The sequence below is a fragment of the Mustela lutreola genome, chromosome 1 (assembly GCF_030435805.1).
Source record: "Mustela lutreola isolate mMusLut2 chromosome 1, mMusLut2.pri, whole genome shotgun sequence".
In the NCBI taxonomy this organism is placed as follows: Eukaryota; Metazoa; Chordata; class Mammalia; order Carnivora; family Mustelidae; genus Mustela; species Mustela lutreola.
Genome location: NC_081290.1, coordinates 164,245,265 through 164,267,823, shown reverse-complemented (window position 1 = coordinate 164,267,823; position 22,559 = coordinate 164,245,265). Strand labels below are relative to the sequence as shown.

The 22,559-nt window shown below is 47.6% G+C and overlaps 1 protein-coding gene across 1 annotated transcript in view; it reads left to right on the top strand.

Annotated features, from left to right (window-relative positions):
• The window catches only part of SLC39A14 (solute carrier family 39 member 14), a 46,726-nt gene extending 24,397 nt beyond the window's left edge, over positions 1-22,329 (top strand). The window contains exons 2-9 of the mRNA XM_059178457.1: positions 5,846-6,123; positions 8,356-8,542; positions 11,476-11,645; positions 13,848-13,970; positions 14,572-14,760; positions 14,880-15,087; positions 16,895-17,079; positions 19,144-22,329. Of these exons, the coding sequence (XP_059034440.1) occupies positions 5,860-6,123; positions 8,356-8,542; positions 11,476-11,645; positions 13,848-13,970; positions 14,572-14,760; positions 14,880-15,087; positions 16,895-17,079; positions 19,144-19,290 (1,473 nt within the window). The 5' untranslated portion in view covers positions 5,846-5,859 and the 3' untranslated portion in view covers positions 19,291-22,329. The remainder of the gene's footprint in view (positions 1-5,845; positions 6,124-8,355; positions 8,543-11,475; positions 11,646-13,847; positions 13,971-14,571; positions 14,761-14,879; positions 15,088-16,894; positions 17,080-19,143) is intronic.
• The last annotated feature ends 230 nt before the right edge of the window (positions 22,330-22,559 follow it).

The following is a 22,559-nucleotide window of genomic DNA, read 5'->3' as shown; positions in this document are numbered from 1 at the left end:
GGTAGGAACAATCAACCTTTTCTCAATTTTAAGTAAAGTGCTTTGTAAAAACCCAGTTGAGACTGCCCTTGCCTTGATGGCTACCCTTCAACCTTCAGCGAAGGCCTCAGCTTGAATTTTAGCTTTATATAAATTCGTTGTTTTCCCATATAACCCATCCTTTGAAGGGGCACAGAGCAGGCCCAGGGAGGTGTGCTTACAGACATCTTTCACCCACTTCCTGTGGCTTACCAGTGGCCGTCTCTGGAGTACTTGGTCTTCCCTGTTTCATTCCACAGCTCAGAAGACCTGAGAGTGAGTGGGGTGGGTTACCTGGCTAGCTAGTGGTCAGGGAAGGGAGTGGATGTTTGGAGACCTGGTAGCTCCCAGGCTCGTTGATCGGTTCCCGAGCTCCAGCTTCTGGATTAGTAAGCATCATGAAGAGTTGCTGCTTCGTTACCCTGGGGAGAAGTCCATTTTCGCTCCTCTCTGACAGAGGGTGGGCCTAGAAAACAGGCAGCATGGTAGATACAACAGTGGGACTATGTCCCCAGCCCAGAAGTGCCGTTTGTAGGATAAGATACTTCTGAACCAAGTGAAGGCATGGCAGGCAGGTGAAATTCTGATTTAGGAGCCCCCCAAGATGGTAAGGAGACCTAAAGTCTCAGGGTCTGAAAGCAAGCATCTCTCACTGACTTTCTCTTGGGTTTTTTACTTCCCCTAGGAGGACTGGGTCTGGCGCCTTGGAGGCAGACCTAAAGGCACTAAAATAATTTACTTCTTTGAACCCAGGCCAAGTGAACAAAGGAGTGGAGAGACTCCAACTTCTCTTGAGTGGGAGAGACTAGTCCTCTGAGCCAAGAGCACATTTGGACCTTTGTCTCTTTCCAGCTTGTTTTCATGTCCTGCCCTGTGTGCTTCTCTTACTACTTCTGGAAGGTGTCCTTGAGGGCAGCTGGCTTGACTCCCTGGAAGGTCTGGAGGGGCCCACCCAGGCCCCACCCATTTCCACAGATTTCTAATAGATGGGGCTTCGTCCTGTAGCCGAGCCCACACTGGGAGGACCCCTGCTCCTCCGACCCCTGCTCGACTTCTCCATCCAGCTGCATCAAGAGCTGTATGTGTTCTCTTCCTCTCTCCTTTCTTTCATTCAAAGACTCTTTTGTAAACTTTTTTTTGCCCCTAAGAATTAACTGATAGCTAAAGAAAAAAGAAATCTCCATCGGAGCAGAAAGCTCCCCTTTTGTGTCTGCCAGAAGGCCAGGGTCCCTTGGATTTGAAGTGTCTTTTAGCAGCTCTAAGATCCCTGGACCGGGACTTCTTCCTGCCCTGCAGTTGTTTTTAGGTGCTCTAGTGAGTGGGTCATGTCATGAGTGGTGGGTCAGGGAGCAGGTTCCGCTCAGCTGAGTCTATTCACGCACTCCAGGAGGCTGGACCAGCCACGCGAGGGGCTGAGGGGCCACTGGGGCAACAAAGAGCAGATGTTTTGTAAATGCTGACTTTGACCTGAATGCCTATCCAGGTAAAGCCGCTGAAGTTCTGTGGGGTGACCCATACGTGGAGTGATTCTGTGTTTCTTCTGAATGTTTTGAGGTTGCTGTAGATAAATCTGAGAAATATGGCAGCCTGCCATAATGCAGCCTGCCCTCTAAGGTGTACCCAGGGCGGTCCCCTGCACAGGTCTTCCATGACTGGATTTGGGGTGCTTCTTGGGGCTGATAGAAATTGGGAGTAACTGGGGCACTTAGCTGGACCAGGTGGTAGCACGTGTGACTCTTGATCTTGGGTTGTACAGTTGAACCCCACGTTGGATGTAGAGATTACTTATTTTTTTAAATAAGATTTTTATTTATTTGACAGAGATCACAAGTAGGCAGAGAGGCAGGCGGGGGGGTGGGGTGGGGGGTGGGCGGGGAGCAGGCTCCCTGCTGAGCAGAGAGCCTGATGCAGGGCTCCATCCCAGGACCTTGGGATCATGACCTGAGCCAAAGGCAGAGGCTTAACCCACTGAGCAACCTAGCTGCCCCAAGATTACTTTTTTTTTTTTTTAAATCTTTAAATCAAATTGGGAAGACCTGCCTAGAGACCTATAGGGTTTTACAGCCCTCTGTGTAGAGCCTGTGTCTCCACACAGCGGGGAAGTGGTTCAGAGTGTGCGGACTTTCATTCAGACCTGGCTTCGGTTCATGAAAAATTTAATTTCTAGCTTCACTACTCAGCTTGTTGGCTGTGGATCATGTTTCCTAATCTCTGAAAATTTCCTCCTCTCTTCAATGAGGATAAGCATCCCGGCTTCTCCAGGAATCCATGACTGCCAGGTGCTTCGCAGGCTTGGCACTGGGGATTGCCGGCGGCCGTCCTCCTCTCTCTGCCCCCCTTTGCTAAATCCGCACAGCCCTCTTCTCTGCTCTGACAGGACAACACATGCCTCAGACAGATGACGGGGTGGTTAGGTAGAGAGGACTGTTCTTTTTGTACAGTGGATTTTAGCCATTTGGGCCTAAGATCCCACCTGCCCACTGTATTAACTTCTGGTTCTCAGTCTAGATTTGAGAGTTCGTCGTCTCAGAGTAACACTTTACAGACCACTGTTTGTGCTGATGGCTAACCTACCCTTTGTGTGACTCAGAGTGCATTCTGCTGAAGACTGAGAATTTCTGTCCCCAGATCCTGTGCATTCTGTGTGTGGAGGCTAAAGCCTGAAATGTCCACTGGTGTGTTTGTGGTGGGGGACTTGTGTGATGTGTGTGCTGTTGGCCTGGAGCAAAGTTAGCCACAGGGGTATTCCTCACAGTGCTAGTAGAAGCTCCGTATCTGGGCTGGGAGCAAGTCAAAGTGGAGGAACCCTGCTGATTATAATCAGATTATAACATCTGGTTGAGTGCTTTCTATATAGGTCAGGCACTGAGAGACTTGACATAGTTCATGTCATTTGAATCTGTACAGTAATCCAGTGGGGTGAATACCCATTTTGTAGATGAGAAAACTGAGGTAGAGAGCCCAGGTAACTTCCCCACGGTTACTCCTATCTGGCCATCAGTGGCACAGAAATTCAAGTCTGGTCTTTCTGACCCTAAAGGCCAGCGTGAGCTGCATCACTATTCTTTTTTTTAAGTAACCTTTCCTCCCATCGTGGGGGGGTTGAGCTCACAACCCCAAGATCCAGAGTTGTAGACTCCACTGACTGAATCAGCTGGGCGCCCCTGCATCACTACTCTGAGTGACTCTAGAAGGTTGACTCTGGTTAAATATCTTGCCCAAGATTGTACCACTTGAAAGTGGCAGAACCAGGATGCAAACCAGCCTGCATTTAAGCACTCTGCTTTAACTCCTCTGTCATAAGCAAAGGCCCAGAGGTGGAGTGACCCACTGTGGGGCAAGCCGGAGCCCTGGGAGCCTGGGAGGCGTGGAAACGCCTGCAGTGATTGAGTGATTGGGTTTCTAGGTCTAGATTCAATAAGCTCGTCCCTCCTCTCCCTGCCTGGTGTTTGCTTATTTCCCTAATTAAATTATAACTATACTGAGGGAAATAATTAACAAAAGCCCTGCTTTCTCTGAGACCTATTTTTCCCTGTTCCTTCTCACCTCATAACTTTGTTACAGAATCTTTCTGCTTTTTTGCTGAACATTAAACTCCATTTTTACAGCTGCATACTAGTTGATGAAAATGCTATAATTCGCCTGACCATAACTTTCTGCCTATAGACTTTTTTATTTTGGAGTTGCTTCTGTTAGTACAGATTGTAGATGTAACAATTGAAAAGATTGAGACACTTATTATCATAACTTTTCAAGAGTCTAGTTATTTAATGTCATTACATAAATATGTAATTTTATCTGCATTATTTAAAGATAATGTAATATCTTCTATAGCACCATCTTACTCTGGTGTTAAACCTCACTAAATTTGGTTTTGTATTTTTTAAGAATCTGTTTTGCTGTTTTAATAAGCAGCAGTATGGCACCATTCATCTTTTAAGTTTATATTCTTTTTTTACTGATGTGTAGTTGGCAAACAATATAGTAGTTTCAGGTGTTTAACATAGTGATTCGACCTTATGTATATATACGTTATACCCTTGCCACCGTAAGTGTACTCACCACCTGTTGCCATATCAGCTTATTAACAGTGGTGGTCACCGTGTTTGCCGTGCTGCACTTTGCATCCCCGTGTCTTTCGTTTATAGCTGGAGGTCTGTACCTCTCAATCCCTTTGACCCATTTCGCCCATCCACCTGACCCCCCTTAAGTGTATTCATTTTTGTTCTCTAACTAAGGTATGTAGAAATAGGGGCGCCTGAGTGGCTCAGTGGGTTAAAGTCTCTGCCTTCAGCTCAGGTTGTGATCCCAGGCAGGGTCCTGGGATTGAGCCCCGCATTGGGCTCTCTGCTCAGCGGGGAGCCTGCTTCCTCCTCTCTCTCTCTGCCTGCCTCTCTGCCTACTTGTGATCTCTCTCTGTCAAATAAATACATATATTTTTTAAATCTTTGAAAAAAAAAAGTATATAGAAATAAACCTTTTTTGTCATGTTTGATGGTGGACTTTTTCCCACTCTATTTTTCCCCCCTCTTTTAGTTGTAGTTCTTTTTTTTCTTTTCTTCTTTTTTTTTTTTTTTTAAGATTTTATTTATTTATTTGACACAGAGATCACAAGTAGGCAGAGAGGCAGGGAGAAGGAGGGGAAGCAGGCTCCCTGCTGAGCAGAGAGCCCAATGCAGGGCTCCAATGCGGGGCTCCATCTCAGGATCCCGAGATCATGACATGAGCCAAATGTAGAGGCTTAGCCCACTGAGTCACCCAGGAGCCCCCTAATTGTAGTTTGTTTGTTTGTTTGTTTTGCCTTTTTTTGTGTGTGTGTTTTGTTTGTTTTTTTTTTAAGATTTTATTTATTTCAAAAAGAGAGAGCATTTTAGCAAGCACAAGCATGAGCGGTGGGAGGGTCAGAGGGAGAAGCAGACGCCTGGCTGAGCAGGGTGCTGGGCTTCACCAGGATCCTGGGATCCTGACCTGAGCCAAAGGCAGACACTTAACCCACTGAGCCACCCAGGCGCCCCTGTTGTTTTTTGTTTGTTTGTTGTTAAGGCAACTTTTTTTATTTTGGAGCATTTCCAACATATTAAAGTGTAATAGTATAGGGGCACTTGGCTGGTTCAGTCAGTGTTGGGTATAGAGCTTACTTAAAAAAAAAAAAAATAGAATAGTATAATAAATTCCCATTCACTCATCAAGTCGTTTCATGAGTTACTAACTCATGCCTGGTCTTGTCTCCTCTATGCTCCCCATGCAAATACCCCCTTCTTTCTTATTTTGAAGTGAATTCCAGATGAGATATTGTTTAATGTGTGATTATTTCGGTGTCTCTAAAAGATAGAGACTTTTTGGGGCACCTGGGTGGCGGCTCAGTGGGTTAAGCCGCTGCCTTCGGCTCAGGTCGTGATCTCAGGGTCCTGGGATCGAGTCCCGCATCGGGCTCTCTGCTCAGCAGGGAGCCTGCTTCCCTCTCTCTCTCTGCCTGCCTCTCCATCTACTTGTGATTTCTCTCTGTCAAATAAATAAATAAAATCTTTTAAAAAAAAATAAGTTTTAAAAGATAGAGACTTTTTAACTACATCACAGTTGTTTTACTTTGTAATTTTTAAATTTACTCAAATCTGTTGAATTTGTCCTTTCATTATTTTTTTATTCAATGTTTGAAGAGAAAGGTTTTTCTCAAACACTTGGCAGAAGCATTAGAGAAGGGAGAAGAGTCAGAGGGGAGAGGAGGCTGTCCAGAGTGAGGCTGCTGGGTCCTGTGTACCTGGCAGGGAAGTGGGAGGAGAGAGTGGGTTTCTGGAGCCTCTCGTTCACCTGCCTTTCCTTCTTGCAGGCTTGTTTGTCACCATGAAGCTGCTCCACCCAGCCTTCCTCAGCTGCTCCCTGCTGACCTGGGTCAGCTTATGGAGTTCTTTTCCTAAAGCTCAAGCTGTGTCCACGGGAACGCAAGGCATCAGTGCGGCCTTCTTCCTGCAAGACCTCCTGCATCGCTACGGAGAGGGTGACACCCTCACCCTGCAGCAGCTCAAGGCCCTGCTCAACCACCTGGATGTGGGTGTGGGCCGGGACAATGTCACTCAGCCGGTGCATGGACAGAGGAACCTCTCGACGGTAAGGCTCTCAGCTCTGCTGAGCACTGTCTGCCTCGATGGGGTCACAGTCTAGTTGGGCATTGGGAGCCCAAGACACTTGGAGCAGGCAAGCCGTGATGGCAGAGCAGAGGGGCCAGTTCCTTTTGGCCTGTTGTCTGGGTCCTCAGCAGCACCTCCTGTCCTCCCATGTGGCTGTTCTGAAGCTCTGGCTGGAGGGAGTGGTCAGCAAGAGTTCTCAGCCCTCCGTGTTCCTCACAGCTGCACCGGGATCACCTGTGGGCAAGCCAGGGTGCCCAGGACAGCCGTCATGTCTCATAGGGTTTACAGGTTACAAGGCCCTTTGCCTGAAGTCTCAGGGGAGCCTCACACTCCCTCTGGGTGCAGGTGGAAAGTCTTCATTATTTAGAAGGGAATGTCAAGGGTCCCGCACTGAGTTCCTGGACAGTGCAGGACTGAGACCCAAGTCCTTTGCCTTCTGGTTCTTTGTTCTTCCATGTCATCTTGGCTAATCATAGTCCGAGGCTATTTGTGGCAGCCAAATGTAAGTCAGCCAGCAATGTCTTTATATATCTGCTTTGTTCCCTGTACTGAGTGCTGGGAGAAATAGAGAAAAATGAGTCATGTTAAAGAGTCTGCTCTCAAGATAGAGAGCTTACCCAATGGAGGACTGAGTTATCTGATCATAAAACAAAGTGTTAGGGATGCCTGGTGGCCCAGTCAGTTGAGCTTCCAACGCTTGATTTCTGCTTAGGTCATGATCTTGAGGTCATGGGATTGAGCCCTGCTTTGGGCTCCATGCTCTCAGGGTGTCTACTTGAGATTCTCCCCCTCTCTGCCCCTTCCCCCTGCTCACTCACTCTCTCGTTCTCTCTTCCCAAAAGGAATAAATAAACCTATGTTAAAATGAAGTGTTGGGGCACCTGGGTGGCTTAGTTAGGCGTCTGCCTTCATCTCGGGTCATGGTCCAGGTATCAAGCCCTGCATCGGGCTCTCTGCTCAGCGGGAAACCTGCTTCTCCCTCTCCCACTTCCCCTGACCATGTTCCCCTGACTGTGTTCCCTTTCTCGCTGTGTCTATCTCTGTCAAATAAATAAATAAAATCTTTTTTTAAAAAAATGAAGTGTTAAATGCTGTGAGTTGGACAGTCTTCATAGGGTTCAGAGACCAGAGGGGGAAGGGGGTGTATGCTAGAGTGATCAAGGAAGGTTTGTGGGTTAGGTTGTCTAGGGCCTTCATCTTGAAGGAGAACATCCTGGGGAGGTCACGTGGCCAAGGGACCAGGCAGCCTGGATGCAGAACCGCAGGCGTGCGGTTAATGTGGGAGTTGGGGAGAAGGCTGCCCTCACGGGCTCATGCTCACTGACCCCGGAGGGCCTCCTGGCACAGCGGCAGTTATCTTGGGGTCACCAGAGTCCAGCTCTCTACTTTGTAGGCCCAGAAGCTCTCACTTGTCAGCACACCCGAAGGGCTGTTAGAGACTGACCCGTGTTAAACCAAGCCAGATAAAGCCTGATGTGTAAGTGTATAAAGTATAATTAGAAGTAAAACTGCAGTGTTTCATAGGAACGGTATGTGAGAACCACCTACCTAACGCTTCCTGAGGGGACTGAGCGTTCGCGTCCGTGACCTCTACCAGCCCTTACGTGCTCCGCGGTAGACCAAACCTTTAGATTTTCCTTCTTCCTCCCCTGATCTCTGTCAACACATTCTTCAGGGTGGGGTCAGCACTACGTATAGGGTCCTGGGGACTGATGTTCCTCTTTAGGTGCTAGAGCTCAATAACTCTGGTCAAGTATCTGGAACATGCATTTTAATAGAATAACTCTTCAGGCTGTTGTGATGTGTGGGTAGGTTTGGTATCTGGATGAAGCTGTAGCTTCAGGTGTGCAAATACGATCACGTTTTCCAGAAACCACACCGCGCAGTCACAAAGACTGGGATCCAGTTGTTCCCAGACCTTGTGGGCAGCCAGGTACTCGTAGGGGTGGGTCAGGTGTGTGACTTGCACCAGGTGACTGATCTCTGAGATTGTGTCTCAGTTTTTCAGGTTTAGGGACCCCCTTGCTCTCATCCCTAGAGATGAGCCTCTAGATCATCTTCAGGTAATCTTCAACTCTTCAGGTGATGTCAGATGTCCAGATCCCCGGGATCTGGACAGGTTCTCCTCGTGGAAGGCTGAGTCGGTTGCTGCCAGGGCTGAGATGTGATTCTGAGTTCTGAGAAGCTTCCTGCCTCTCCCCCTTCTTCTCAGTGCTTTAGTTCCGGAGACCTTTTTGCTGCCCACAACTTGAACAACCAGTCCCGGATTGGAAGGATTGAGTTCCAGGAGTTCTGCCCTACCATCCTCCAGCAGCTGGATTCCCGGGCCTGTGCCTCTGAGAACCAGGAGAACGAGGAGGATGAGCAGACGGAAGAGGGGAAGCCAACCTCCATCGAAGGTGAGTGGTGACAGGGAAGCTGGGGCTGGCACTGCTCACAGGAGATCTAACCGGTGAGCAGCTCATCAACACCAGGGGAGTAGATTAGAGGGACAATGATAACTGGTGTTTTCTGACTCCCGTGACTGCTCCAGCATATTGTTTGACCCGGTGGCATGGCTGGTGAGCTCAGTGCTGGGCTTTTGAACCTGCCTATGGATTTTTTTTTCTTTTTCTTTTTTGCTACTTTTTCATTTTTGTTCTTATTAAACTGCAAGGGACTAATGCCTCGGCATTCAGTTTGGCGCCTCTCCCCCGTCCCCGCCCTGCCTGGTACCTGTGCTCCAGCCACGGCGGACTCCCCACGGCTGGGTGTCTGTGCCTCCCGAGGGCCTGCAGTGCCCTTGGTACCTAGCACGTGCCGCCTGCGTTATGCTAATTGTTCCCCGCTGTCATCATTTCACTCCTGGTTTTTAAACTCTCCTGTCGTTTTCACCTGCCTCTCCATCGGAAAGGTAGCTTCTTTTGAGAGTGACTTCGCTATGTTGTCTGTAGGCTGCCCCACAGCACCCAGCCAGAGATGGACTCCAGTCCAAACTGACAGGTTGGTGCTCTCTGTCTGCCCTGAGCACAGCTGAACTCCGACCGGGCCGCCTCAGGCAGCAAGAACACCCCCACCCTCAGTAATGGAGGCCTCGTCTGTTCTTGTTCCTCCACAGTGTGGGGCTTTGGCTTCCTCAGTGTTTCACTGATTAACCTGGCCTCTCTCCTGGGAGTCCTCGTCCTGCCATGCACGGAGAAAGCATTTTTCAGCCGTGTGCTCACATACTTCATCGCCCTGTCCATTGGAACGCTGCTCTCTAACGCGCTCTTCCAGCTCATCCCAGAGGTGCAGTAAAAAAGAACTCGTGCGTCCTCTTTCCCCTGCCTGCCCGGCCGCTGTGCTGCCTCTGCCTCACGGCCGGCCCCACCCCCACCCTGTGTCCCGAGGCACCTGACTGCTGCCACCTGGAAAATTCACTTCTCCCTCATATCAGGGGACACAAATATGACTTCTAACTCTGGATCTCTAGGGCCTTCTCTTGCTCCTGGGGCACCCAGGTTGGCCTGTGGCCTCTTCAGGTGATGTCAGATGCAAGGCTCTCCCCCTTTACCCTCCCTGGCAGAGACCTCCCAGCCTCCCTTCCCTCTCTGAAGCCCAGTTCACAGGGCCCAGAAGGAAGGCTGTGGTTGGTGGTCGCTGTCCAAGCCCTGGTACTCCATACCTGCTCTGTTCTAAGCAGAGGCCCCACCGGTACCCAGGTGTGTCCACCACGAGATCACCCACCTGGAAGGAGGTAGAAGGAAAAGAGGCTACCAGCTGATTGATAGAATTTGGCTCAAAAGCAAGGGATCCTTCTTTTTCCAAGTAGGCCATAATTCATACCATAGAGAGCCAAACAGAACAAAAACTTTTTAACAGAAACAAATGAAATGAAAATTCCAAGACAAAGGAAAGAGCACTCAGTTCTCCATACCTTGCATCTTGACTTTTTCCTGGGATAGGACTGACTTCCTGGTGCCCTTACTTGACTGTTTTGAAATATTTGTTAATTTTGCTTTTTAATTGTGACCACTGAGAAGCTAAAAAAAAGAAAAAGAAAAAGGACCCAAGTTGATGGTCTGCCCACTTTGTCAGCTCAGGCAGGGCTGTGGCCATGCAGTACGGGTGACTGTGTGGACCTCCTTTGGGAACAGAGGCAGCTGTTTCATAAGAAGAGACTTCATAAGAAGTCTCATAAGAAGAGACTGTGTCAGTGACTGCCCAGCCTTTCCCAATCAAAAGATTTACCCAGAAGAGATATCGATGGGATGCCCAGGCCTTGCCTGTTCCTTCTAAATGCCAGAAGAAATCTGGTTTAAGAGGAACCATCTCAGTGTTATCTCAAAATCCCATCTGAGTCTAACAGGCACCTCTCACACAGGAGGCCTCATCTTGGGCTTTTTTTTTTTTCTTTAGCTCCAGAAATTGAATTTATTAATTCTTTAAAGATTTGAAATAAAATGCTGTATTGCCTGTTGAATGGAAATAAAATAATTGTACATGCTCCGCCCCTGTGCCTTATAGGGGCGTGCCTCGTCCCGGCTCTGTGTCATTCTACCTGGAGTGTGGGACACTGGGAAATGACAGAGGAAATATTTTTTGTGACAAGGTGATCTTGGACTCTGTCCTCTATGCTGGAATGCTCTCAGAGCATTCAGTGTGCTCAGAGCACATTGAAACAAACTTGGGAGAAAACAACAAAACCTTGAGAAGTTAAGAAACTGAATTTTATAGGCCTCAGTTTCTTCTGTTCTCCATCCCACTGCCCTGCACATCTGACTTTGTTGTATCTTACACACCAGACTGAGTCCAGGAGGTACTGATGTGCCTAAACAGTGTGGCCCGGATGTGAAAAGCAAACACGGCAGCACAGTGAGCTCCCTTTGTCTCTTAATCTTGTTAAAGGGAGGTCCTATTAAAGGGAAAGTCCTCGAGTCCAAAGTCTGCCACGGGCTGCCTGGGGATAGGCCTGAGCACACCTCCACTGTGTGACGAGGCAGTGCCCTGCCCTGTAGCCACGCCAGCTGGCAGGTGCGCCTATAGGTGTCGGTTTGGCCACCAAAGGCAACAGCTGGGGCAGGAGCCATGGGGTTCCAAGGCCACCTTGAATTCCTCCTCATTTCTTCTGAACGGATTAAAGGAAATTTCATCAGACTTGAATCACTAACAAATTTTCTGTTTCTCTCTCCCTCCCTACTTGTCTCTCTGATTTTTCTTCTTTTTTTGTTTCCTTGTTAATTTCCACCCAAACCTCCTTCACTGCCTCCCCATCCTTTCCACCCCCATGTTTCCCCTAATTGGTGGTTGCTGTGAAATGGGGCATTTGCCCTACTCCCTGTCCTGGGTGGGGCTGGCTCTCCCCCAACGGCAGTGTGGGGATATGGTCTCCTCTGTGTGACCGTCATCTCCCTCTGCTCCCTCATGGGGGCCAGCGTGGTGCCCTTCATGAAGAAGACTTTTTACAAGAGGCTGCTGCTCTACTTCATAGCTCTGGCGATTGGAACCCTCTACTCCAACGCCCTCTTCCAGCTCATCCCCGAGGTATGGCAAGCCAGGGCTTTCTCACACAGGAGCATGCCAGTCTCTGGGGGGGGCCTGTGGGGACAACAGGAGGACCCTCCACTTCGATGCAAGGCAGAGGAGGGGAGGTCCTTTTCCTATTGGAAAATGAAGCTGAGATTGAGTCACGAGTTAGGAGAGGCTGCATAGCGTAGGTTTGGGAGCTGGATTAGAATCCCAACTCCACCATCAACCAGTTCAATGACCTTGGGCAGATCACTGAACCTCTCTTTTGCATGAGGAACAACAGGGGAAATGATAGGACTGACCTCATGATGCTGTTGTGTGGGCTACATGTTAGTACTTGTAAAGCACTGGGGGCCTCGTACGTGCTCTCTGACTGCTGGGTGAAAAGACCTAGTGTAGTGGTAGCACTTGATGGCTCCTGATTGGGAGCTTGTGGCCCACACAGAAAAATCAGCAGAATCCATTGGTCTCAATAAAAAGATCTGTTCTCTACAATTGGCTGTCGTGGGGCAAAGGTAATCTAAATAAAAGAGCCTATTTTCACATACATGGACAGCACCTTTGCCCCATTGCCTGGGTTAATGAGAAAATCTCCACAGAACAGGAGTAGCTTAGTGTTTGTCAGATCTGGCAAGCAGCCTTGGAGAAGCTTCATCGGATTTATTGTAATTTCTGTGGTAGTCCCCCTAATGACAGGAAGCAGGTGGCGTCTCCTTGTAGGTGGTCCGACAGGCTTGGGCATACCCAGAGTTGAAGCATGAGATGATGCCACATGCTTCTTCTCAGAGCACCTTAGGTTTTCTGAGTTGTGGTTTTGTGTCTTCTTAGTTGATTCTTAAATCCACTGATGTCTAGAGAACATGTTTTACCCATTTAACAGATACAGAACAAGACCACCTAGAGGCTATCCTAGAGGCTGGGTTTCATGAAAGCCATGCCTTTGTACTCTGCCATCCTTCATGGCTTCTTGCGGAGAACTGTTAGTTGATGGTTTTCAGTCCACTTTTCTTAAGATGATTTGTCTCTCCTGGAAAACTGGCCAATATGTGTCATTTCTACCTTAGAACTGGACCTTTGTGTCTGAGGAAACTATACAAACAAGTAGAGATAACAGTTTGCCCCTTTATTTTTTTTATTTTTTTTTAAGATTTTTATTTATTTATTTGAGAGAGAGAGTGAGAGAGAGAGCGAGCATGAGAGGGGAGAAGGTCAGAGGGACAAGCAGACCATGGAGCTGGGAGCCTGATGCAGGACTCGATCCCGGGATTCCGGGATCATGACCTGAGCCGAAGGCAGTCGCTTAACCAACTGAGCCACCCAGGCGCCCACAGTTTGCCCCTTTAAAACAGAAAGGGAAAACAACTTACCTTTTAAGCAGGCCAGAGTTCCTGGTACTAGGATCACTTTCATCTCTGACCTTTTCACAAGAAGGCTGGTTTTTTCAAGAAGCTTGTTTCCTGTCACTTGCCAGTTTCCCAAGGCCTCACCATAAGTTAGGAGCATCACAGAGTGTGGAATTCTCCTGATTCCTGCTCCAGTCCCCCTCCCAGTAGATGACTTTTCTCCCCATGATCAGTGAGGTTTCCAGAAATAGCCCAAAACAAACCCCCACCCCCAAATTGACATGTGCAGTAACATAGTCTGCTTTCTTGGCTTTGTGGTCACTGGGAGGTCTGTGGTCAGGAAGATGCTGCAATTCTTACTATTTAACTGGGGAATGGATTTCCCATTTTAGAAGGTATAATTAGACCATCTCTTTGTGTTTATAGGCAAATCAGCCAGGGACATTAGATAACAAAATAAACACAAACATCTTCCTAAGTATGGAATTTGAGGACAGATTTTGCCCTTGCAGGAAAGCACCAGGAAAAATAAAGGCAGTCTTTAGTAAAGTGGAAAACCATATCTAAGGTTGTTCTTCCGGAGAGTAAAATTCTAAAGAGGCTCTATCTTTTGCATCAGAAAGTAAGGTAGAGAGAACCTAACTGGCCTGGTATGAAGGGGTTCAGTTTTGCTGGAAAGGAAGGAAGTGGTAGGTGGCAGAGCTATCCCAGTGAGTACGTCTCTCTCCTTTCCTAGAATCAAGGAAGTGGTTAAGAAACAATCAGGGACCTGTGTAGTTTTTTTGTTGTTGTTGTTTTATGGGTGTTTTTTTTTGTTGGTTTTTTTTTTTTTTTTTTTAATAATTAAACTCATTTTGTTTTCCTGGGTCCACAGGCATTTGGCTTCAACCCTCTGGAAGATTATTATGTCTCCAAGTCTGCAGTGGTGTTTGGGGGCTTTTATCTTTTCTTTTTCACAGAGAAGATCTTGAAGATGCTTCTTAAGCAGAAAAATGAGGTGAGGCTTAATTGTTGGGAAAGGCAGTGCTTCTAGGGAAAGCCTCCATCCTAGACACGTTAGTGTGTTTTGGTAGTGGGGTTATGTGAGTACTGATGCTGTGGACAGATTTCAGTAGATCTCCCATCTCCCCTCGAGAAGGTATACCTTTTGTACCTTTAAGAGGTGACAGAAGGCCTTGATACATACAGTCATTGGGTCAGAAGTGCCGCCACAAAGAAACTGAATGCTTACTGCAGTACAGCTCCAGAAAGGTATCTTTGGTGCCTGGCATGCAGTTATCCTCCCAAGTAGTCGGTGAATGGAATCAGATTAGCCGTTGCGAAGGAGGAGCTCCAAGCCTTCGGAGCAGGACCACCGCGCTGGAACAAGTGTTGGCCCTGAGGTCATTGCTTTGACTTTTGTCCTACACCAAGTCCTTGGTTCAGCTTTCTATAACGACTTTCCCTAGGTTTCTATGTGTATTGCCTGCTTGTGTTTTCTGTGATGCTGGGAATGAGGAGGTCTTCCCAGTGCTGGGAGCACCTGTCCCGAGTGAGTGCTCAGGAAGCTTTGTGGTTTGGGTGAGTGTCATGCTGATCCCTTCTGGTGGTCTCTCCAGCATCATCACGGACATAGCCATTATGCCTCGGAGACACTTCCTTCCAAGAAGGACCAGGAGGAGGGGGTGACTGAGAAGCTGCAGAATGGGGATCTGGATCACATGATTCCTCAGCACTGTAGCAGTGAGCTGGATGGGAAGGCCCCTGGGATGGATGAGAAGGTCATCGTGGGCTCACTCTCTGTCCAGGTCAGTGGGCCGTTTGCTGTTGGGTGGGAGCCTTTACCTAGTAATGGCCTTGATGCCCGAGGCTTACCTTGAAGGTCCATCCTTTGACCCAGAGGCCATGGGGATGGGCTCTCTTGTAGGACCTGCAGGCTTCCCAGAGTGCCTGTTACTGGCTGAAAGGCGTCCGCTACTCTGATATTGGCACTCTGGCCTGGATGATCACCCTGAGCGACGGCCTCCACAATTTCATTGATGGCCTGGCTATTGGTGCCTCCTTCACCGTGTCTGTTTTCCAAGGCATCAGTACCTCTGTGGCCATCCTCTGTGAGGAGTTCCCACATGAGCTAGGTAAGTGTGCTGGCACTGTGCCATTCCCAGTCCACCCGAGCTGCCTTGGTTGTTGGCACAGGACCCTACCTGTGTCTGAACCCCTCCCCATCCCAGACTTCAGGATGCTTATTGTAATTAACACATTCTGTGTGCTCTGTGAAATCTGACCACTGATTCTTAATAGTCAAATTAATAATTGAAATTGATCATTGATAATGATGGAGATTTTTAAGATTTTATTTATTTTAAAAAGAGAGAGTACAAGTGGGGAGGGCAGGGCAGAGGGGGAGGAAGAAAGAGAATCTTAAGCAGACTCCCTGCTGAGTTCAGAGACCAATCCGAGGCTCCATCCCAGGACCCCAAGATCATGATCTGAACCAAAATCAAAGAGTTGGACACCTAACAAACTGAGCCACCCAGGCACGATGAAAATGATGGAGATTTTTGTTAAGGGTGTTTGTTTCCCTGTAGCCCCATATCCAGAGTCTCTGTTTCCTTACCTCTAAAATGGGGTTAATAATACTGCTTTATAGATTTTTCATGAGGATTAAAGGAGCAAAAACAGGGGCACCTGGGTGGCTCAGTGGGTTAAAGCCTCTGCCTTCGGCTCAGGTCATGATCCCAGGGTCCTGGGATCGAGCCCCACATCAGATTCTCTGCTCGGCAGGGAGCCTGCTTCCTCCTCTCTCTCGGCCTACTTGTGATCTCTGTCTGTCGAATAAATAAATAAAATTTTTTTAAAAAAGAGCAAAAATGTTGAAAAGGACTTGCTTTGTGCCATACACCATTCTAACTGTTCACTATAGGATTATCAGTCTCTCTGTCTTTTCTTTTTTTTTTTTTTTAAGAATTTATTTATTTATTTGACAGACAGAGATCACAAGTAGGCAGAGAGAGAGGAGGAAGCAGGCTCTCTGCTCGGCAGGGAGCCTGATGTGTGGGGCTCGATCCCAGGACCCTGGGATCATGACCTGAGCCGAAGGCAGAGGCCTTAACCCACTGAGCCACACAGATGCCCCTCTGTCTTTTTTTTTTTTTTTTTTTTTTTTTAAAGATTTTGTTTATTTATTTGACAGAGAGAAATCACAAGTAGATGGAGAGGCAGGCAGAGAGAGAGGGAGGGGGAAGCAGGCTCCCCGCTGAGCAGAGAGCCCGATGCAGGACTCGATCCCAGGACCCTGAGATCATAACCTGAGCTGAAGGCAGCGGCTTAACCCACTGAGCCACCCAGGCGCCCCAACCTCTGTCTTTTTTTGAAGGTTATGTCTCAATCCAATTAATCTTTCAAAGGTTGAGATGTCTGTTAAAGGTCAGGTGGGTGGAAGAAGTAGATGAGCCAGGAATTAGAAAGTCCCTAGTTTTATCAGAGCAAGAGTGTGAAAGGCCCAGATTTCGGAGACTCAGAGACGCAAGGTCAAGTACTGGCTTTGCCAGTTCACGGGCTTATGACTTTGGGCAAATTATTTAACTTTTCTCAGTCTCACTTCTGTTTCCTGAAAATACCATTCAGTGTAATTGTGAGGAAAGAAGCTCCTATTTCATCATCCATCAAAAGAGCAGTGAGGCTATTGCTGGTGGCTTATCTCTGTTGAAAATCTTGTGCGTCATTTTCAGCCTCTAGGCTAGAAATACCCGGTTAGTTTTGTTAATGGAGATAGCTCCCAGACGTGAAGAGGAAGTGTGCCTTAGACTTGTCTTGTGACCTCAGATCTGAGGCCGTCCTGCTTGTTCACCCAGACATTATGCATAGTGGAAGCAATGTATTGTGTTCTCCGTCCATGAACGCGCCTAACTCTTACACCCCTTCCCTCTTGTCCCGCCTTAGGAGACTTTGTCATCCTGCTCAATGCCGGGATGAGTATCCAGCAGGCTCTCTTCTTCAACTTCCTTTCTGCCTGCTGCTGTTATGTGGGTCTGGCCTTTGGCATCCTGGCTGGCAGCCACTTCTCTGCCAACTGGATCTTTGCACTGGCTGGAGGGATGTTCTTGTATATTGCTCTGGCTGATATGGTAAGTCTTCCATAGTTCATGCCGTGCAGGCAAAATGGGACTGGGTCATTCTCTGGACGGGTGGCAGCTGAGAGGACATGAATTAGGTTTTTGTTTTGTTTTGTTTTTTATTTTCTTAAGATGTTATTTATGTATTTGATGGAGACAGACAGAACGAGAGAAGGAACACAAGCAAGAGGGAGTGGGAGAGGGAGAAATAGTCTTCCCGCTGAGCAGGGAGCCTGGTGCGGGGTTTCGATCCCAAGATCCTGGGATCATGACCTGAGCCGAAGGCAGACACTTAACGACTGAGCCACCCAGGCACCCAAGTTAGTTTGTTTTTAATAACAGCTTTATTGAGGAATCATTCACATACCACATGCTTCATCTATTTAAGGTGAAGGTACAGTTTTTGTTTTTGTTTTTTAAGATTTCCCCACCCCCCACCTCCACTTGAGACAGAGCAAGAGAGAGAGCATGAGTAGGGGAGACAGACAGAGGAGAGGGAGAAGCATTCTCCCCGCTGACTTAGGATCTGTACCTGGGGCTCAGTCTCGATCCCAGGACCCAGAGATCACGACCTAAAAAAAAGGCCGACACTCAACCATCTGAGGTGTGTGTGTATCTCTCCCCACCCCGGCCCCCTCCTTCAGTGCTTGTTAAGAGGACATTGGATTTTGGGGTGCCTGGGTGGCTCAGTGGGTTAAGCCTCTGCAGGGAGCCTGCTTCTCCACCCCCGCTGCCTGCCTCTCTGCCTACATGTAATCTCTGTGAAATAAACAGATAAAATCTTTAAAAAAAAAAACAAAAAACAAAAAACTAATAATCATGTAATAACACTCCTTCATTTAAAAAAAAAAAAAAAAAGGACATTGGATTTTAAAGGACAAAAAACCTACCAGCATGTGTTATTAAAGAAAAGGATTAACCTCTATTCCAGTCCTCCCTTAAATAGTTAAGTATTACAGAGTAGATGCGTATAGATAGGAATGGAAGGAGGGGATGGAAATGAACATTGAGTATACAACTTTATGTTTGGATTTCCTTTTTTACTTACTACATCCTAGATCTTTTTCATTTTGCATGCCTTTAGCAGCATCCTTTTCAGTGGCAGTATTATTTGGCGACAGGCCATACCTTATCCAGAGCTAGAACTGCTGGCTCAGAAAGGATGCATTGTGGTTTGAGGCTTGTAACAAGCATCGCCGTTCTCAGCAGCGTCTGACATCATGGATGCTATTGTACCTGCTAACATTTGGCATAACCCTTCTAAGGAGCTTCGAGTTGGCTCATGAAATACCTGATTGGTTCCATCTTTTATAGAACGAGGGCGATTTCTTGTTTGTTGACCTGACCAGTTCTCTGGCACGTTGGCACTAATGATTTCCCATGTCCTTTGAAAATCACACTTGTGATGCGTGGTGCGGGTGCTGACCACTGCGACCTCATCCTTATTCCCTGGAAATATTCTAGTTTCTCTCCTCTTAGGGGGAGCCCTCCCATGGTGAGGATACTCTCCTGCTTGCGTTGCTCGAATTCAGAGCTCTGCTCTTGGTCACCCGCCTTGCCGGCCTGCAGCTGAGGGCCTGGAGTCCCAGCGATGTCATGGCTCCGGGCTCTGGCTCCTGACACAGTTGCTCCGTTTCCCAAAAAGGGGCAGCGGCATTTTGGTAACATCTTGTGACGTGTTTTTCAAGTGCACAGCAAACAGCCAGCATCCGCACCTACGCAGGGCTCCGCACGCGGATAAATATTTGGTTTTACCTCAGTAGTTGAAAAGTAGCCGAAGCCGCCTGGGACCACGGCTGCTGATTTGACTGTGTCTTTGTGACTGAGTCCTCTCTGAGGTACATATAGCTTAACTACGTATTCTTACTCTAGAACAGTTACTACGTAATGATCCATATCATTACCCTGTAATCCTATATTATGGGGTAATTACTGTGTTCATGGTCTAATACAAATAAGCTTAGGGATCGGTATTACAGTGATGAGCCAGGGTGACCATGTCTCTCACTGAGTTGTCCTGGACTGCTCACCTTGAGAAACAGGCTGCAGCTCTCTTGATTTTTCTTCCTTCCTCAGTTCCCTGAGATGAACGAGGTGTGCCAGGAGGATGAAAGGAACGGCAGCGTCTTGGTCCCCTTTGTCATCCAGAACCTGGGCCTCTTGACTGGCTTCACCATCATGCTGCTCCTCACTATGTATTCAGGGCAGATCCAGATTGGGTAGAGCCCCGCCAGGAGCCATCGGGATTGGAAGTTGGCCCTCGGCCGCCCGGTCCCTGGCCCGAGGACTCGGCACCCACGACGCACCTCCAAAGAGGCAGTTGTATTAAAAACTGTAACATGGACTGTACTCCTGCATTCAGATGTCAGCTGTTTCTACACATGCTCTGTCCTAGGAACAAGCAGCCCTGGCAACCAGGCTCTAGGTAGTGCCTCTCCCTCCCCTCCCCCTTCCTCCTCAGAGTGACCCTGGGACCGGCATGCAGCTTCCTTAGCAGGCAAGCCTCACTTCTCTCTCCGGCTACCCTGGCCTCTTTCCCTTCAAATCAGCACCGAGAGGTTTTTGCGTCCTTGCCTGCGGCACAAAAACACTGCCAGTGCTCATGACTTGGTTAGCGGTATGAGGAGGTGAGTCTGTGGTGTCAGGGCCCATGAATCTAAATGTGTGTCCTGGGCCTCAGGATGACCCATTTTGAAATAAATTCATCTATTTTTCCAGAGAAAAGGTACAAGAAACAAGAATCCCTCCTATTTTTTCAAAGTCTGTCCAGTTGCCTGTTTTCTCAGAACTGAAAGTTGGAATAGAGGTGTAAGGCAAGAGAGGAGGCGGAGGCTCATCCTGGCAAGGGGAGGTGGTGGATAGAAGGGACACAGAAGCTGTGCCCTGTCATGCCCAGTTCCCAGTTACCCCTGGGAAACGGGATGGCGATGACGGGGCTGCTGCTTGCGTGTGCGGCTGTGCGGGGGAGCCAGTGCTCCCCGCTGGTGGCCTCCTGTGCAGGGTCAGTTGCCCAGACGCCCTCCCCTGTCTTTCACATTAACCCTGACAGAGTGGAAGGCGGAAAATGGAGGCCTGCGGGAAGTCAGTTGGTTTTGCTGTGATTTCCACCTCCCCTTCCTCCCCTCTCCCGTCTTCTGAGAGACTTTTTTATCTGCCTCCCTAGAAGCACATTTACAATCTTGTATCAGAGGGGAGGCTGCACAAATTTCCCTCCCCTGATCAACACTTCTGCTGCAAAGTGGCAAGTTTCCATGCACAATTGGGGGCAGGCAGCTCATGTTCTTCTTAGACAAAGGTCAGAAATGGTCCGATCAGAAATGGACTTGGCACAGGCACAGTTTAGAAATTGTTAATTGCATAAATGAAAGTACGAGTCGCGGAAGTCTGAGACGGAAGGTGGGGCACTGCAGATGCTCACTGAACAGGGGCTTCCTGAGGAGACCCTGTGAGTGGGTTTTAGGTTCCCCTCCCTCGCCCCTAGCGAGAAAGGGTGACTCCTGTACCAGGTTGAACATTTCATTGCACTGACCCTCTGCAGAAGACGGATTGATAGCCTTGTCTGTGAGACTGTAGGCCAGCCCCAGGCACTGTGGAGCCCTCTCCTCAGAACTCTGGCTTCAAGGGGAGCTCATCTCCAGGTTCACTAGGTGAATTGATTTATTATTATCATATTGATAATGCGAGATTCTTTAGCCACTTTGGGGAGCCTGTCTCTCCAGAAGCCTTTCTTAGTGGTGCCCACAGTTACAGCCCAGGGGCTGTGTTCACTAACTGATTTGCGTGCATGACTGATGAGTGCTGGTCATGGCCAACACCTGTGAGTTTTTCTGTTCTTACACAGGAAGACTTTTCCACTGTACAGTAATTAAAAGCCACGTCTGTTTTGGTTTCTTTTTTTTTTTTCCCCCCCTTCTTGGGAAATGACCCTGCAAACCAGGAATAGTCTTGAAAAGAGTATGAGCGGGAAAACTGCTGACGGTGCTTTGTAAGTTTTTCTCCTTCTCTTGCCTGTTGACTGGGTAGATTTGAGAATGGGCTGAAGAAGAGGGAAAACTTCGAGTCCTCAAGATTCTAGAGTAAATATCAGGACTGACTCCTGATAGGATTATGGTCCAATTTTACCAAAGAACCAATTCCTTGAATGTTGGAATCTAACTTTTTATATTATGATTTTTATTATTGTTGTTACGGTTTTAAAATGGTCCTTTGTCTTTTCTGTTTTATTTTTCTCAGTGTCTGACATTGCTTTCAGGAGCTAGTAGCAAATAACACTCAAACTTTAAGACTTTACCAAGAGTTTTCTTTCCCTAATTCACATGGATTTATGAAATTTATAATTTTAGCATTCCCTGTAGACCTGCCATTCCTTACAAATACTGTTCTTCTTGGAGTAGAATACTAAGTTAGAGTTAGTGGGTCCTAGTTTTAGGAGAAGAGCTTGAAAATGTAATCGTTATCAAATTAAAGTATGAAGTACTAGAGTGCTTTTTCTTTTCATGCACATCTGTATTAAGAACTTACCTTCCATAGACAGCTGCCTCAAAGGGAAATTCTCTTTAAACCATACTGGGTGCAGAGGCCAGTCCTGGCTGGAACGTGGTTGGGGTGAAGGCACGCGAGTAGTAAACTGAGTATCTGTTGTTAGTGGTGGCAGATTGACCTCAGATGTTGAACATGTGGCGATTCCCTTTTGATTTTTAAGTATTGGATTTGCTGTTTTAAGCATTTGTACATATTAGATGTCTGAGGAGTAGCAGGTTTTGAGAACTTGTTCACCCCGGCATTAGAGTGTTCCACGCCTTTTCCCAGGTGACCAACTGCTAACGTTAGCAAGGAAAGCTTACATTATGGGAAGGGGCAGTGACCCAGGAGCAGGCAGGTTGCCTTCTGTCCTTGCCCCCAGACGTGGTTAGTATCTTTTGTGTCTGGTGTTAGTGTCAGGCCTCATTGGTCCTTTACCCTGGGTTTAAAGGAGAAGGCATCTCTGTTGGGGTATCCTAAGACCTGTATTTAGTAAATCCTCTTCCAAAGAGATGGTAATATTCTGGAAGTCTGCTTAAAAACAAGAAGCTGTCTGATTTTTGCAAAAGAGAGAGGTTAGGTTTTTGTTATTCATCTTTACTTTTACAGTTCTGCAGTTCCATCACAGTATTTTTTTTTAAATAACTCAGGTGTTATGAGGATAAATTAGAAAAGAAAATAACTTATGTGGACTGTAAATGTTTTATTTGTAAGATTCTATAAATAAAGCTATATTCTGTATTGCAGAATCCAAGTGTGATCTTTTATAGGAACATGGGTGTAATGGAGACTGGGGAACACAAGGTGGCGATAGTGTCACACTGATGCCTAAAGCTTTGTTTTCATGCCCCACTCACATTTGGAAAGGAGATTTATAGACAAAACATTGGATATCATAACTTGCTCACTTGAAAATGACTTAGGGGCACCTGGCTGGCTCAGTTGGTGGAGGATGTGACTCTTGATCATGA